Source organism: Temnothorax nylanderi, unplaced genomic scaffold, assembly GCF_030848795.1.
Source record: "Temnothorax nylanderi isolate EJ_2023f unplaced genomic scaffold, tnyl_v1.0 TNYL_tig0082_pilon, whole genome shotgun sequence".
Lineage (NCBI taxonomy): Eukaryota > Metazoa > Arthropoda > Insecta > Hymenoptera > Formicidae > Temnothorax > Temnothorax nylanderi.
Window position 1 is genome coordinate 150,010 of NW_027249144.1, and position 13,872 is coordinate 163,881.

At 46.5% G+C, this 13,872-nt stretch overlaps 1 protein-coding gene across 2 annotated transcripts in view; it reads left to right on the top strand.

The window, feature by feature from the left end:
* LOC139774521 (uncharacterized) overlaps window positions 1–13,872 on the top strand; it is a 144,203-nt gene that overhangs the window by 47,160 nt on the left and 83,171 nt on the right. For both annotated transcript variants that reach the window (XM_071709855.1, XM_071709854.1), the window contains exon 2: window positions 3,401–5,522. In XM_071709855.1, coding sequence (XP_071565956.1) covers window positions 3,885–5,522 — 1,638 coding nt within the window. In that variant the 5' untranslated portion in view covers window positions 3,401–3,884. The remainder of the gene's footprint in view (window positions 1–3,400; window positions 5,523–13,872) is intronic.

The window sequence follows — 13,872 nt, forward strand, 5'->3', positions numbered from 1 at the left end:
ATTTAATTTCCCTTTATCTCGGAGTTTGTACTTTTCTACTTTCTGACGCGTTTAACTGTACTTCTTGTTGATTGCGTTCTTATTTCTACGGCGCGTCCTGTGATTCGCTTGTGAAAGCGGAATCGGGCAAACCATTGCGAGTCTGCAACGAAACCGTCCGTCATATGTGTTTTTCTGTCGCGAATCGCGCAATCCGCCTCCTTTCAAAACTAATCCGAGCCCCCGGACGATGCGCCCGAGGAGGAAGAGCTTTCAAATTTCTTTCGCAACAAATCTTGGGCAAGCCGCGCGGCGCCGCCCGAGCGCGCTTATTATATACCGGGCCCGCAATTAGTTACGGCCGAAGATCCCGGCCAATTACGTTAACCAGGTTGACTCGCGGTATACAGAGCGCAAATGCGCGCGGCGGATTACGTCTTAACTCCTGCGGCGTTGCGCGCAGAGTCGCCGAACAATGCGAGGTGAGAGTTTCGCGAGATCTGCGTACACGGCGATCGGCGTGCACACGCTGTTTCGTTAACGTATGAAATGTCTGTCACAGATTCTTTGATGGATTTAATATTGAACTTTTATTAGCGGAAATTTGATAGGTTATTAGCACTCCGGGCATTAGCAGTTTTCAGAATGCTAATCAAGTCACAAATAAAATTTTTTATAATATTACATAAAACATTGAATTACAATTTTATTACATTTTAGAGATAGAAGAGAGATCACGTTTACGTCAGTATACGTGCAGGTATCTTCATCGATTGAAACTCAACGCTTTTATTCTAATTAGATCTATCCCGCGCGCAATGACTGTCGACTTTATGCCCTGAATGCTATTCGGCCCGCAATTTTCTAGGATGATGCATATCGCTTGCTCAGCAACGATACGGTCAAATCGTCGAGCTAATTGACTGGCGCTTTCGTGTTCCGCGAGAACGTTCGCGCGTTCGCAACGAGGGCGCGAATCGGCCGTTTTGCATCCGCGAAAGAGGCGCTGGCCGTAAAATGCGATTTGTTAAACTTCGGCCGAACGTCCCGGCTTAAAAAAGAATGGCGCATATAAATCTCGCGAATCGGCTGCCGCGGGGAACCAAGGTTCGCGCGAATAAAGACGAGAATCTATTACGTGACGATTGCGTGTATATGCCGCAATCGTTGGAATAAATTACGTTACGTGTTCTCGAAAAAAAAAAAAAAAAACCGCGGTTCGATCCGTATAGGTGAGGTGCCCGAGAAATGTCGATCTCAAGGACAGAGAGATTGCGTCGAAAGGAAAGGATCCCGGTGAAGGAAAGAAGCGAGCGAGCGGCGCGAACAGGCTCGCTTCGAGACGACGAGTAATTGCGCGCGGAAAAGCGATCGATCGAGCCAGCAAATATCCGATATCTAATTGGCGGCGCGCGGTCTTTGCGCGGCTATTCCATTACGCGTCATTATTGTTGCGACAGGCGGCTCGGGATCGGTTTCGCAAGAACGCGCGCGCGCCATTCGAACTTTTATCTGCGCGAAACGGCCTTGCCTTTTCGCATCGCGTACGACGCCTTTGTGTAGGTGTCACTTGCTTTCCCGCCTTGAAAACCCTTTCACTGTTTTGCACACCTACATACGTACAGACGCGTAATAGACGGCCGCGTTAGACCGTTGTTACAAAGCCGGAGAAATCCTGGGGGAGCGGTGTGTAACTCGTTTCGTATAGAACTCACAATCAGTGCGAGCGAGCGAGCGGATTCCGTTTCGATCGCGTCGTCGTACGTACAGGGTGACGCAGAGTCGCCGGATATCTTATGCGTTATTGTTGCGACGCGGATAATTGCTTAAAACTCACAATCAAGAGAATCAAGCCTTCTCTCAGGCATCTCGTGTGACGACACGACTTATCGACAAAGCTGACGCAGCCTCGTTGCAGCAATAAGGAACACTTAATTAACATATGCGATTGACCTAAGTGACATAACGATGATGCAGTCTTCCCGCGCCTTCTTAACGTTTGTCCCCAGTATCTCCACTGATACTTAAATGTCATCCCGTTTAACGAAGCGCAAAAGTTATGCGCTACATGTATTTCTTTCCTCACTTTCAAACTGATTTTTAAAGAGCGGCACAGTTTGTTGCGCCGTCAAATACGCCAATCTTTTTAATCAGTCGCCAGACATTCTCTACGAATGCTAATTACGTCAACGACGGTCCGGATTGCGCTAATTAGGAAATAATTGTATCAATCCCACAGACTTAAAAGAGGATGCGTAATGCCTTCAATTTTTAGTGAACCTTCTCCTCTCCTTCATCCTTGTCTGCGAGATACTTCTGCGATTTTCAGTTCCCTTTTCTTCCCCCCCCCCCCCACAGCTTTTTTCTAGTAGGTTGCATTGATTCTACGTCAAGAAGCATGCCGATTCATCATTGTTACTTGACTTACGGCCGTGTTTCATTAATCACGTTTCATTAGCGCGATGCTTGCCGACGATGTTTCTATGAAAATTCTGTTATCATTACATTCGTTTTGCCGTGTTGTAATTTCAGCAGCGTACAACTCTGCTTCGCAAAGTGTGTAATCAAACAGCAACAAACATCGTATTTGCATCCGGACGCGATACGCTCTAATTCTGTACTTCTATTCACATCTACTCTCACATTTGCATCTAATTTCCTAGCATCATATTTTAGTGTCCGCGAGAGGCAAAACTATGTTTGCAATGTGTTTACAGTTTATGCGGGAGATATTGATTAAATAAAAGACTGAAAGCGGGAGATACTGAGTTAAATATATTTAGTAATATATTTATGAATTCGGAGATAGATCAAGCAAGTATTTAAAACAGCCGTATCTGTTTGTATCTGTTTATTCAAATGTCTCTTAAGAAGTTATTAATATAACATTTTACCTGTTAGTTTTATCCGATTTCAATATACCTTACATCAACGTTAATTTTATCTCTTAATCGTACATTAATCACACATCGATCCAGCGCGTTATTTCTGCTTAGAACTGCGCTCATATTTCCAAGAAAAGAACAACGCGCGTTCCACCTCGCTGTTCACGCATTGTCGTAGAAACGCGGCGAACTTTCATAGAAAATACCTTGGTAGATATCCCGATACCATGCCTCGAACACGCTGGCCGCAAAACGGCCTTCAACTCTCGCCGATCCGTTCGAGAAGTCAACACGCACGACCCATCGCGAGTTTCGATAGCCGAGTCGATCGTCGCACCGTCGCGTTCACCCAGATCATTTCACGCAGATCATGACGACGAAATCATTCTTTCCCCGCCCCCCTGCAACGTCACCTGATTTACCTCATCGAGCACTTTGATTTTTCACGGATGCGCCACCGACCGACGCTTCGTTTCATCGTAGCCATTTTTCTTTTGAGTTGCCGCTCCCTACCCTGTTCCTACTTTCTGTTACAGATCTCGGTACCATCTATAGACATCGCGTACGATAGCGAGAGTCATCCAATAACGACGAGGATGTAGCCCGTATGGCAGGGCTTTTCGACGAGAGAGAGAACCGCACGAATTTCAAGTCAGGACGATGATGATGCGCGCGATACAGGGAAGAGGAATTGACCGAGGGAAGAACAGGTCAGCGTAGAAGAAAGAAGGAGAGATTCCTCCTTGCTTCCTCGCGAGAGAACACGCCGGATGTTATCGCGAGACTGATAAAAACACTGCCAGGAGTAATGACGAGCTAGATTGCCGCTTCGTCCGCTGAACCGTTCCTTGGTCGATCTTGGCTTTCGCTCCTCGCTAACTGCCCCCCTACCTGCCTTCCCCCTACGTGTCGGCCCTGCCTTCGTCACGTACACACACGTACACGCTTATATTAATATATACACACCCGCTCTCTCTCTCTCCCTCGAGAGATCAAAGACTGAAAATAAAAGGTGGCGACATGTTGGGCGTGAGTCAGCCGGGCAACACGCCCTCGAGCTTACGGCACTCGGCGAGCTTCTCGTGCTTGCAACGCGGCACTGCCGGCGAGGGTCATCGCGCGAGGACCTCGACGTTGCTGCAACAACCGAGTCTACAGCTGAGCAACGGTCATCATCAGTACACGTCCAGCGGCCAGGCGGCGGCGGCTGCGGCCGCGGCAGCGGCCGCGCATTGCTCCCTCCTGCAGCATCATCAGCAACAGTCCCGCGAACCGTTTGATCCCGTCCTTCAGGACGGCAACGATTACGGCTTCGTGAGGATCCGGCCGCGGTTGCGCAGCACGAACGCGACCTTGTATCACGAGGAAGAAGTGGCGGCCGCGAAGAACGCCCTGAGGGAACAGCGTGACGCCGCCGCATTCAGCGACCGCGAGTGCGACTCCAACTTCAGGGACTGCCCGTTGAAAGTCAAGGACCACCGCGATCTCTCACCGAAGGGAACTGCCAAGAATCAGAATCCATTACGGGGCGCGTTGATTCTCTTCACCTCGACGTCGTCCTGGTGGAAGGCCCGACAACGGGAGGAGCAACTGAATGCAACCGGCGGTGCCACTGCCGCTATCAGCGCACCGTCGTCAGAACGGAAATGGCCAGGCACTTCGATGGCGTCACCCTCGAATGAGAGAAAGTGGCCGTCCTCGATGACGTCGCCCACGAACGATCGGAAGTGGTCCGTGGGTAACAGCCTGCTAACGTCGCCGTCGAACGAGAGGAAGTGGAACAGATCCTCGGTTTCGTCTACATCGACGAACCAACAGGATCGGAAGTGGCGGTCCCTCGGCGCACTTTTAAGGACTCCCGTCGGCGGCAGCGGTAACTCTCACATCAGTCAGAACTCCCTGTCGCACAACATGAGCGTGTCCATGATCGAGGGCGATCACTTCCGCGAGGAATCGCGCGGCTCGAGCTGCAAGGCGCGCTATCAACAGCCGACGTCCTACTCGGCGCGGGTGTCCCGTGTCAGTAGAGACGTTTATCGGGAGAACGGGGAGTTTGGTCAAATTGCCGGCAGGTCAAAGGTCAGCCGCAGGTTGTACCAAGATAGCGAGCCGGCAAACGAGCTCGACGAGAGACACGTCCCGCAGCGCAACCGACATCAGCTGGATGACCCCGAACAATGCAGGAGCACTCGAGAGGGACGCGAGCACGGCAGAGCCACGGAACAGAGCGCCATGGAGACCCGCGGCACGACCTCCACTACACGATCGAGTCGCGCGCAGAGCTTTTATCTTCTGGACGATTTCCTGCGGCCGCAGCCCCAGCAGCCGAGCAACAAGTGCATACTGAATCTATACATGTCCCCGTCGTACCCCGTCAAGTGCAAGCACGGGGGGCCGTGCGAGGTCAGGCAGGCGACCTGCCAGCAGGCGAACGTCGGCAGCAATATCACGCCGCCGCGACGCCACAACTCGAGCTCGGACAGCCTCGAAGTGGCCACCAGTCCGCTGCCGCCGCCGGTGCCGCCGCCGCCGCCGCATCAGGCCGCATCAGGTAACGCGCGGGACCGCGAACGGAATGAGAACCCGAAGGAGGCGAGTAAGGACGTGTGCCCGTGCAAACTGTGCTGGACCAATATGCAGAGATCCTTTGTGGAAGAGGTAAGTGAAGTCCCCCTCGAGGGGTGCGCCGGACAATAATTGAGTCGTTCGTCACGCCGCGTACTCCACGCTCGGAGATCCGCGGGAGATTCCGCTTGAGAAATGGGGCTATGATTAAGGGACTTTGACAAAGGATCGCGCCGGACGGAGGTCGCCGTCCCCGTCTGGTCGATTCATGTATACGGGCATACAGGGCGTCTCCGAACAATTTCGTTTATACGCTTTTCACACATATACTTATTCTTAACTAAAGTAATAAAATCAAGATTTTAATGGTCAGTTTTAATTGTCGTTTAATAAGAGATCATTTAATTCTATACCTTCTGTTAGATATATATAGGTAGTTCTTATTTTAGAACTTTAAAAGCATTTGCTGATACAATGTCTATGGAAGACATATTATCGGTATGTAAAGCTAAATATGTTGTGCGTATATTATATATACGCACAAATTTTGCTTACGACTTTTTCGTGCAATTTAGAGCCGATTTTCTTTCAACGAAAATGCCGATATATACAGTGGTTTTTTAATTGTAGACACGAACAAGCAATAAAATCTTATTCCTTGTGTAATTTTAAACAAATCCGACTTTAATAGGGCTTCAATTTGCGGCTTAATGTCGTTGAGATATCTAACGTTAAAGATTATAAAGTAATGGAAATACTTGTTCGGCTGCGGCGTCCGCTACGGCGGAATCCCCCCCCGAAAGAAATCAATACGTCTGAAAGAGAAACCGAATAAGCGACACGGCATTTCGTCTGGACGGGGAATTGGTCGGGTCGTCGGGTTTTATCGTAATCGTTATCCGTGATGTTTATGTCGCGGCGAGTAACTTTCACCCCGGCGTGCGCCACGACTCCGCGATCGCGCGAAGATAGACGTCCGACCGCGAAAAGGTCCTTGCGGCCCGGCCGTCGGAAAAGTCTTCCCCGAAGAGAGAAAGAAGGAGGATCCTCGACTATTCTCGACTGTCCGGTCATCCGTCGACGTATTTCTCCGCGAATAATTCGCCATTAACTCGCCTTTAACCCGTTCCGTGCCGTTTGCCGCGCCGAGAGCGAGCTATCCTAACGCCTCTGTCAGGATCCCGCTTTACGACCGTTTGCGCGATCGGTAGCTCGCGATCCGATAGAGAGTATAGAGACGACGACGGAATTCTCGGCTTCGTGGAACCCGCCGCAATTAGAGACGAGTCGACGAAGAGTTTAACATCGAGCGGTGAGTTCGTAAAGTAGCGCCTTATCTGTCTTGCGTAAATTAATTTTCATGATCTTAAGGCAAGACTCGCATGGCCCCCGTGCTATTAATACGTATATAATTTATTACATTGCATTATCTGTCGGACGCGAATTTTTTTAAAATTAAATTTAGAGTCTCTTAACGGGATATTGATAAGAGATCGGTTATCACAATTATTAATTTTGAATATTACTTTATTCATTGTTGAACTTTTGACCGACAAAATCGAAACGCAGGGATTCGCGAAGTGGCATCGAAGATGAAGATCGCGATGTCTCTCGCGCGATAAACGGTCGGGAAATTCAATCGAGCTCTTGTCTTGCGTGAAAGGCAACGCGATTACATTAATCAGCAATCGTTGAAGAATTCAAATCGCGTATTATGCGGTGACAAGTGGAATAGATGAATATAGGGACGACAGAACGCGCATTTGTCTTCGATATCATCTTACGATCGCGTGATTATTGCGAATAATCAGGGGCATTTCGAACTTGATACAAACGATGAACATGGTATATGAAATTAAATCGTGCTGCATTAAAATTATACAATCGCAAGCCAGATCACTGTGCACTGCTTCATAATTTCCAGTATTTAAATATCTTAATGATTAAGCCGCACAGATCGAAGTTTTATTTATTTATTTTCATTTATTTGGAATTAAACGCAGAATAAGATTTTATTACTTATTCACTTTAGTGCAAGTGAAAAGAACTGCAGTTATACAAAATGCAATTCTGTAATGTTTCTAATTTAGTGGAGCTAGAATATACGGTAATGCTAGCAATCTCGAAATGCGCGACATTCTATGTACTGATCGAGTTCATCGACATGTGGCCCTTCTGTGCGTAATCGATAGTGTAAAGTCCCCCCAGGAATAGAACCGTAATGCGGATCACAACACCGTTCGCAAACCTACAACCGGTATCGATCCTTTGACCCGAGAAACGCCTCACCCAGCGAAGAGCCGCGTTTGTCTATTTGCTCGATCGAATCCGAGCAAATATACGGCGAAGCTACGCACTCGTGCGTATGCGGAAGAGTAAAAGGAAAAAAATTCACATACACGCATACTTTTAAGGACACGTCTATGACGAGATGGAAGATAATTCAGCGACAAGCTGGCTGTATTAAAGTGAGATTATATACGGAGTAATCTTCCCCTTTTTTTTTTATAACTAGCGACGCTCAGCGATAAACGCGCTGTATAAAAATGTATGCAGTGCAGACTAAACACGATTTCAGCCTCGGACTCTCGATCTTCCGTTCATCCGGACTCCGAAACGGTCGCGAGGTCGAGCCGACGAGTCGCGGCTTCGAGGACGAGTCGGGTTACAAGTTCACACGCTTTCCGGGTCGCGACCCACCGCATACGCACACGCACGCACTCGCACAAATCCGTCGGCTTATCGCCGGGAATAAGTGGAAGCACGTGCTGGTTGCGCGGGGGTATCTACTGTTTGAATTGGACAGCCGCCCGCCCCGCGGCTCGTCTTCGCCCTTTCCCTCCTTACTCCGATGAGCGTGTGTCGAACATTCGTTATTTTTGGGACGCGGGGCGCGCGCGGCGTGGCGAAGGGAGGAAGTCGTATTTCTATCCTTCCAGTATCTGGCTCTATTATTAGTGAATGCTGGAGAGGTACGCTGGGTTTAACTGGGTTTCCGCCCGATTTTAAACACTGGCATATCCAACGGAGAGGCTCTCTCTTTCTCTCTTTTTCGCTATCGTTGTTTCTCTCCTCTTTATCGTACGTTTTCAGAAAATATCGCGCGCTGACATGTTCCTCGCACGATGGTTTCATCCGGTTTATATACGACGGTCGTATCCGCGGATTTGTTCGCGGTCGCGCGTGCCTGTTCATGCTGTTTCAATCTATCCGTGCATTACTTTTCGAATGTTATTAGTGAATACTAGAGTACCCATGGCGTCGTCGCGTGTTTACAGATATCGATAAATGCGAAGAGTATAAATGCAACTCCAATCTACGAAACAAATATCTCTTTAATGAACACAGGTTAAGACTGGATCGTTAATGTTACTGCTGTGTAAATTTCCCGTGAGGTTTCCTCGCTTCTCATTCCCCGATTGCGTAAGAGAATCGCCGTTTCACAAAACGAATTTACGACAACCGTGAAATTATCGAAGATTCTCTCACGTGGGTACTTTGGCATTTGTCACGGTCGGGACACGCTCGTCGCCGACTCTTTTAGCTCTATGAAATCGAGACGTCCTAGGTCAGGGACGCGTAACCTACGCATCCGGCTCAGACGTGTGCATTTTCACTGTCGTTGAAAGGCATGCAGATTACGGCCGTCTGCGGACGGAAAATTACTAGTAATATTTATACGCGGCCAGAGAATGTGACGTTAAATTCATATGATTTCGAGCATGAGCGAAATGAGAGAGCCGCGGACGCGACCGTGAAGAGATTTCATAGAATTACGCAAACTGATGGCATAACGACACGCCGCGGAAAAGAACGCACGTAAACGCATGATACTCTTCTTTCTGCAAATGCAACCGTCAAAATACTAGCGATGGGATTAAGTGTCCTTAAGTAAGTAGATTCGAATCTGTTGGCGTAGTTTCAAACTCTTTATGGTTACGTCGGAAAATAAAAGCAGTACTTTTAGACTTGAATCTGAATGAAATGGGTTCGAAACTTCTATGAGTACCTCAAAAAATAAGAGTATTAAACACTTCCAAGTGGACTCGAATCAGGCTTAAATATGTTTGAATTTTTATGAGTACTTTAGTAGAAATTTTACGCTTCACATAAAAACGTTTGTATAAAGAGATAATTATTGTAATATATTATTTTTTGACAATTACAAATATTATATTATCAATCGTTGAAATTAAATTTAGTAAAAATGCGATTAAAAATATATAGAAAAGTTACTTAAAATTTTTACACATTACATTCTTTAAACTAACAATTTTATCCTTAAAGTTCGAGTACTACTTGTAAAAGATTCGATTCTTTCTTCTGAACGTGATCCCATTCGATCAAGCATTAAGGAAAACAGGGTAGATTAGATAAGATAAGAGAAAAAATTTCCCAAAGAAATGCTGAAATTAAACACCGTATCGTGGCGCTGAAAGAAATTCCCCAACAATTTCTACGATTTTCCTCGCGCAGTTTCGTCGACCGGCGGCAAATTACGTATCGCGTACGTGAGACGTAAAGTTGATGCGACTAGACGACTCATGATGATGCGCGCGAAAGACCGGCGACAGAAGTGGCGATGACTGCAAGTGCGATGGGAGAAAAGAGCGCATCATCAGGTATGCGGCTGCCGTATGTCGGAGACACGTGCAAAGTGTAGGGTGGAAATAATCGTGCAACACCACGTCGGAAATAGAATGAACTGATCGCCAAAAAGTCACTCGTCTGCGTTATTACTTACTAGATACTTATATCTTCGCTCTTCACTTTATCAATGCTTCATCAATGTTGAAAATTTCGATTCTTGAGCTCGCTCGAAGGAATTTGTTATTTTCGAAGGATATCGCGTTACTGTTACGACAAGGCGTGAGAAAATTCGAATGTTCAACGAACGTTCTCGGATCAGGTGCGATGCATCGAATCCTTCTCTTCCTTCTTACGACCCTGATCTCGAACGCGCTTAATCCGTCGTCTGAATTGATCCCGCATCCCGTATTCATTGCTTTCGTGAATACGAGACGGTGAACGCACACGTATACACGTACGCGCACACGTCGCCCGTCCGGAGTGAGTAATACTTCGGCAGCCGGGCGTATATCACAACATAATATCTCCGTGTAGGAGTTATCTTCGCGTGATTTCTTTACGTGCCACGCATCTGGGCATGAGCGCGATGTTGGAGGCACGTATAGAAACGGGCCGATAGAACGAACGAGTCGTCGCTGATCGGGCGCGAATAGCGATAGGAGGAAAATTATTACAAATGATGTTGCAAGAATGTTCGCCGTCGCACGCAGGAGTCTAAACTTGTCCCGAGAATATCGATATTTCTAAAAGCCTTCCGATACGTCGAAATGTTCTTTAGCACGCTTCTACAAATGTATTACATCGCTGTGAGGAAATATTATCTAAAGTAAATACCTCTGATATATTGAATCGTTTCTCGTAGCGTCGCAAGAACGGACAAGCGTTATCATCGTGACATTCGTGACTGACATTTAATAAAAAAAGAAAGTGGATCTAATCCTGTGACAGGAGCGGACATCTATAGGTGGAACATCTCGGTGACAATAGAAAATATCGTGTTCGTGAAGGAAGGCATGGCCGGATGGCTTCGAGAGGCGCTCCAAGTTGAATCGTCCTGTAGGGCCCGGGAGGGGACAGGACCATCTATAAGATAGAAGCCACGAGATAGACCCCTGACGGTGATATCTCACGGTGAGATCTTCGAGCCCGGCCGTGTCCGTCGTTGCGTCGAACCGGGTGATTTATCATTATTGAAATACGGGCCATTTGAGCCATCGTAGTCCACTCTCGCGCGACATGCGACGTTTCTTCTGCCGGCCGGGAGTCCCTTTTGTGCCCCGCTTCGCGCTCAGTATACGTTTGCTTTCCACTCGAAAGTTATTCAAATCGACCGTAACGATCGCGAGATAAAATTATCCAAACCGGAATTACTCTTCCCGAGGCAGTACATGTCAGAATAATAATACATCCTATTTTATTGATCACTTTATTGATTGTTATAATTAACAATTAATAATCTAAAAATATAACAAAGTATATAAAAGTTTGTACGAAGTAAGGACGTAGGATATATCTTTTGGCGCTTCTCGAGAAAAATTTATTGTTGCATTATGCAAAGCGACATTGATTAAAACAGTATTGCGCAGCGAATTGAAAGCTATTTTTAGAATATATTTATTTCACTTTCATATTGGCGGTATCATCGCGTGTCATCTCGCGAGAAGGTGATATCGCCGCGCAGCGAGTCCGCCTCGGAGCGAGTCGAATAAATTTGCAATCGCGCGGCGGTTTGTTTCTTTTTTTTTTCCACACGCGCAACCGATGCACGCGCGGCGGACGTTGCCCATCGCTCCGACCGACCGAAGCAACCCGAAAGGTTGCACCCGCGACGCGTATCGCCATAAATTTTATTCTCTTCAGCAACTTTCGCGTTCATTCGCGCGCCTGCCCGCGCGTAAAAAGTTTTTGAGATAGCGCTCAACGACGCGGACCGGTCACGATTTAATGATGTTACGTTAAACGAAATTTATCCGCCTGCACCTTCCTGCCTTGTGCGCGAACTCGCTGCCGATCGGAGCTTGCGATAAGCGCCGGTTCTCTCTTTCTCTCTTTTTGTCCCGCGGGCGTCGATCTGAAATTGCTCGTTGCGAACGCTAATTGTAACGGTGCCTTTTATAATACATCGTCTCGGCGCGATTACGAACGACTGCTTGGCGAAATCGTTTATCACAGAGTAGCTGAGAGATATAAGCGCGGTGGAATTAGATTGGGGGACGGGTCAAGATGTAAACCGCGATCAAAATCTTCCCGGAATCCTCGGACAGTGCACTTCCGCGCGCACTTCTCTTCTCATTCCTCTGCCCTCCCCTCCTCGCGAAATAAAATTTCTTTTTGTCAACACAGATGGTGGCCGAATGCACTTTGGTACAAACCGGATCCGAGCACATGGCATTACTCTACGTCTGGAAGATAACGCCACGAACAAACAAGCGGATTCCGGTTTGCACCGGTGTTCTATGGTTGCACCGGCAGCAGGTCTAGCATTTAATCGCGATCTATTCAGCGAGAACATACTTTTAATTATTTTCATTTAATTAATTATTTTTTTTATTTTGATGAAGACCCGCATCTTTTCGATTTAGCAGTAAAACCTTGCGAAGTAACACTGCTAACATTTCTACCTGCTGGTGCAGGAAGAAATTTATTTATAACGTGCGATGTACGTATAATATGTTCACGTTTAACGGATGTCTTTCAATACAGCATCTCCGAGAGAAGATGTTCGTGACACCCTCGGGCAACGCGGTTGAGAGTCGCTGCGCGGACGATACAGTATATTTCTCATATTTTTGCCAAGCCCTCCCCTTCGAGCAATCAAATAAGATTATTACGTTCGTGGCGAGAGAGAGAAAGAGAGAGAGAGAGAGAGAGAGAGAGAGAGAGAGAGAGAGAGAGAGAGAGAGAGAGAGAGAGAGAGAGAGAGAGAGAAAAAGAGAGACTACAACGTTGAGAACGGACGTGCCGGTTGATCGAAACGCAGCGTCTCGCGCGAACGATCCTTCGAGGACTTTTTAGAGCGCGGTTAGCGCGCTAACGAACTGACAAACGACGGCTACCCTGAGTTCCGGTTATTAAACCGCAAGACCGCTGCGGTGCGAAAGACAATGGGCTCGCTTTTAAACGACGACCGATCCCAAACCCCATTTACATCGAATGCATACTAAATGCGTGCGGCTTGGATTTTATAGTCCCATCCCATAAAAATGAAGGAATGGAAGGCACCAAGACCTTGAAGAGATTGTTCTCGATATTAATACAGTTTTTAGAAATTTCTTTATCTTATCGACAAAATTTTTATCTTGTAGAAAATTATTTTTTAATAGGTATAGACTCTATATATCGAACAAATTATTTCTGCTTTATTCTTAGCTGTGTAAATTGTTTGCATAAGATAAGAACGAGTCTTTTACCATTGTGGATGTAGTAGATCCCTGCAATATGCACTCCGTTATCGACAAGTCAAATCCTACTTTACCGAAGTAGGCAGTCGCGATGTAGGTAGTCGACAGGCAGCATGTCGTGAAGATGACAGCACTAATATTTTTTTCGGTCTTTGACCGAAGTATATTTATAAGTTGTATAATTTTTTTTTTATATATTACTTGAGATTTATTTTCGCGCTTTCACTTTTATATATTTTATTAGGTTTTTATTTTATTCTCGTTGTAAGTGCAATATTTGGTAGGTTCGTACATAAGATACTTATAAATAATACGAAATACTTATAAATAATACGCCCCTTGTCTATTATAATCTCTTTTGTAAGCTCTTTTGTAATACAACGGATAAGTTTATTTATTTTATTATTATTATTATATTTGATGCAAAATTTTGTTTAATATATTCTCTTATA